This window comes from Eptatretus burgeri, chromosome 15 (genome assembly GCF_056783735.1).
Source record: "Eptatretus burgeri isolate ZD-2024b chromosome 15, Ebu_testis_v1, whole genome shotgun sequence".
In the NCBI taxonomy this organism is placed as follows: domain Eukaryota; kingdom Metazoa; phylum Chordata; class Myxini; order Myxiniformes; family Myxinidae; genus Eptatretus; species Eptatretus burgeri.
The window spans coordinates 38,946,506-38,950,520 of NC_140975.1; the positions used below are offsets into that span (position 1 = coordinate 38,946,506).

The 4,015-nt window shown below is 43.9% G+C and overlaps 1 protein-coding gene across 1 annotated transcript; it reads left to right on the top strand.

Annotated features, from left to right (window-relative positions):
* Nucleotides 1-823: 823 nt before the first annotated feature.
* On the top strand, nt 824-2,825 carry LOC147011968 (uncharacterized). The gene is made up of 2 exons (XM_085857282.1): nt 824-1,916; nt 2,061-2,825. The coding sequence occupies exons 1-2, from the start codon at nt 839-841 to the stop codon at nt 2,300-2,302; spliced, it is 1,320 nt and encodes a 439-aa protein (XP_085713408.1). The 5' UTR covers nt 824-838; the 3' UTR covers nt 2,303-2,825.
* The last annotated feature ends 1,190 nt before the right edge of the window (nt 2,826-4,015 follow it).

Below are 4,015 nucleotides of genomic sequence, written 5' to 3' on the forward strand. Positions count from 1 at the left end.
CCCCCAGAATGTTCCGTTCTCAGAAAGCAGGGTTTAGGGGATGTGCAATAATTATGGGACCTGGGGGAGGGAGACATTTCCGGATGGTGTGCCATTGTCTTGTGAGCCCTTCTCTACAATCCATGGGGATTTGATAACTGAGACCACAATCAACCGAGAAGTGAAGGTCAGAGGTGGTCCAATGCAAGGCGGATACAGTACCAATGAGAGCACAACAGACACATTCGTCAAGACCAGTTATATCATGGCTAAGATCAGAGCTACACTGAAGGAAAGGCTAAATATCATCACCTCCTCAGCCCACAAGGAGACCACAATAGCGGCCCGAATACACCATGAAAATATGGTTAATAATGTAGTACTTCAGCTTGACAAATACTTCGACCCATTCCTGAATGGTCCCGCTCGTTATATGAAGACTGGTGTGGAAATCGATTGTGATGTTGTAAGAGGATTGATGTCATCCGCAGAAGCCGGAGAACAGAAATATAAAGAATTTGTTGACTTGAGACTCAAAGCCAGTGGGGAAGGACGAGTCAATTTCTTTGACAAGATTACCAAGCTCAAGATCAAAACCGTGATGGAGTAGGCCAAGAAAGACCCAAAAGTTGTTAATATCCTGAAAGAAGAGAGACAGGCCTTCGGTTTACTGGTAGGCAAAGCAACATCTCCAGAAGAGGCACATTCATATCCCTTGACGACTGTCCCACTAGCTCTAGCCACACTAGAGAGAGATTTGAGACAAGGTTCAAAAGCAGCATTGAGACAATACCTCATAGAAGAGTCTGAATCAGTCCGTGAGAACCCGCCACATGAAGGAAATTGGCTTATAGATGGAATGGCTGCTGTGAAATCTGTTCCTGCTCAGCAAACTTGGGGAAAATATGCAGCAACCCTGTTGAAATTTTGCGTGCCAGCAAGTGACTCCAAACCGCAGCAACTGGGAATCATATTTGATTCATACAGTACAGCCACAACGAAGGAGCTCACTCAACGTCGCCGTGGCTCACCTGGAAGAACTCACATCACAAGCTCTGAACAGGACATGCCTAAAGGGAAATATTGGGACTCATTTCTGCAAAACTCAGAAAATAAGACAGAATTGATGAGATTTCTAGTCGATTACTACAAGACCGATGATGTGAGATCCAAGCTGAAAGTTCCACTAACTGTGACAGAGGAAGATAATACTTGGTTAATAATGGAACTCAAAATCGAGATGCTTGACTCCTGCAACCACCATGAAGCTGACACCAGACTCATCCTCCATGCATCCAAGTCAACAGATCCTGTAATTGTCAGGGTGACAGATACAGATGTCGTTGTTCTCCTGACCTATGCTTATTCTGTCATTAAACCATTACAAGACTGGATGATGAAGATTGACCATGAGAGGTATGTTAGCGTCAAAGCTCTAACTGACCGATTTGGTGACGAAATGTATCAAGCACTTCCTGCCTATCACAGCATTACAGGGTGTGATACAACCTCTTTTCCATTTGGTGTTTGTAAAGTAAAACCATTGAAGAAGACGAAGAAACTCCTCTCGCAACTTGGCACATCGCGCACTTCAGTTGAAGACATCGCCGATGCTAAGACCTTCTTTAGAACCTGCATGTATGCTGGAAGTGAACATGAAGAGTATGTGAGAACAACGATCAGAATGTATGACAAGCAGAAAGTGAAATCCAGTTCAAGTATCTTGCCAGATGAGAGTAGCACCAATGAACACCTCAAGAGGAGCGATTTACAAGCTTTCATCTGGTATCAATGTCTGAAACAAGATATTGAGTATCCTTCCATCAAACACAGACGTTGGGAAGAAACAGAAGATGGTATTCGGCCAATATGTTTCACCTGCCCCCAATTCCCACCAAGCCATTCGGTCACGAGCAGAAGAAGAAGGTTAACACCAGGTAAATATACATTTATTTATAGTAAAGCTACGCAAGGTTTCCATTTGCTGTTTCAGACTTGTTTGTCATTTAGTAATACAATTCACAGCCTTATATTATCGAAATCAATTTGACAAAGCATTCAAATCATTTCCGATCATACAGGTGACATTAATTATGATGCAGACACAGAAGATACGAGAGACATGGCCCAGCCCCCAAAGAAGAAGAGAAGAATGAGACCCAGCCATAGTGAGGACAAAGGAGACGACAGCACAGGAGGAGACGAGAGTACTGGAAGTGACAGCGACAGCATTGAAGAGCAGTCGGCTACCTCTTCTGGCAGTATTAGAGCAGTGCACTCATCTGACTCACAGACGGACAGTAACTTGGATAATAGCGAATGAACATTAACTCTGGACTTGCAGTTCTATCTTCATTATGTGTTTGTATCGCCCATTTTGTTGTGAGTTGAACTGTGGGATGACCAGAAAATGCAGTTAATATTATCTCAATTTTCATTTTGTGGCCTGTTTTGAGTGAGAATGTCATGTTTACATGATAATAAAGCTCGGTTGAGTATTCTAGACCCCAAAATCAATTGCCGGTACCATTATAAACCCCATATTAGGTACAAAAAGTTAACTTAACAGGAAAAGAGAACCCTTATTAATTCAATTTGAGGTAATTTTGGTGGCCATTTTGGTTTTTCGTGGCCATCTTGCATTTGAGGCCAAATCCTGGGTGCCCTCTAAGCTAATAACAAAGGACATAGGTTTGGAATGGTGGAACCACTGAGAAAACTTTGACAGGAAAACCTAAGAGGTAGTTTGAATATAATTAAGATGATTTTGATGGCCATTTTGGCGGCTATCTTGGATTTAAGGTCAAATCCTGGGTGGGCCTCAAACTAATTTTAAAGGCTACAGGTCCAGTATGACGGAACTGCTGAGAAAAATTTGACAGGAAAAACTATAAGACAGTATAAACATAATTAATTTAATTTTTGCAGCCATTTTGATTTTTGGTGGCCATCTTGGATTTTAGGCCAAATCCTGGGTGGCTCCCAAGCTAATCTCAAAGGCTATATGTTCAGGATGACAGAACCACTGAAAAAACCTTGACAGGAAACACTACGAGGCAGTATAAATCTCCTAAAGGTAATTTTGGCGGCAATTTTGGATTTTGGCCGCCATCTTGAATTTGAGGAAAAATTCTGGGTGGGCCACAAGCAAATATCAAATGGTATGGGTTCAGGATGATGAATCCACTGAGAAAACCTTGACTGGAAAAAATGTTCTTTTTTCCTTGGGTTTGCCCTGTCAAAACTGGATGTCACATCTGCTGAACCCCCCCCCTCTCCTCCCCTCCCCCCACTCTCCTCCCCTCTCCCTCCTCTACTCTATCTCTCCTCTATCCCTCTGTCCCCTCTCCCTTTCTTGCCCTCTGTCTCTCTCACTCCTTTCCCACCCCTATCCCTCTCTCTCCCACCCTATCCCTCTCTCTCCCTCCCACCCCCTCTGCCTCTCTCTGGCCCCTATCCCTCTCTCCCTCCCTTCCATCCCTCCCCACTCCCTTCACTTATCCTCTATTCTTCCCCTCTCTCCTCTCCCTCTTTCTCCCCCCCCCCCCACCGCCCCTTATTATTCCTGTCAGCAAAGCAACAGGTTGTATTTGCTTGTAACAAATAAAGCCAGACAAGACAAGCTGCTAAGACAGGAGAGAAATGACTCCAGAAAATGTAATTGAACAGAAAAAGAAAAATAGGACCACTGGACCTGTAGCTTATCTGGGCTCTGGCGGCCTCATGGAATTTAACATCATGACCGCCACAATTTAACATCAGGACCCTGTCCTAATGTGGTAACCCCACATTTGGTGGCATTCTGACTGGTGTATCTGGAGAAGAAGATTTTTGAAGAAATTTACTAAGTCGACTATTTTGACCTACTTAAAGTCACATGACCGGAACGAGCTCTGTGATCCCCGTTAGCAGTCAGAAGAGGAACGCTGCTGCCAAGTTTCAGCCAGATCGGCCCAGCAGTTTGGCAAGAGAAGTCGAAATAGGATGGATGGATGGTGCACGATCACAATTCCTTTTCTGAAATTCCAATTCCAGT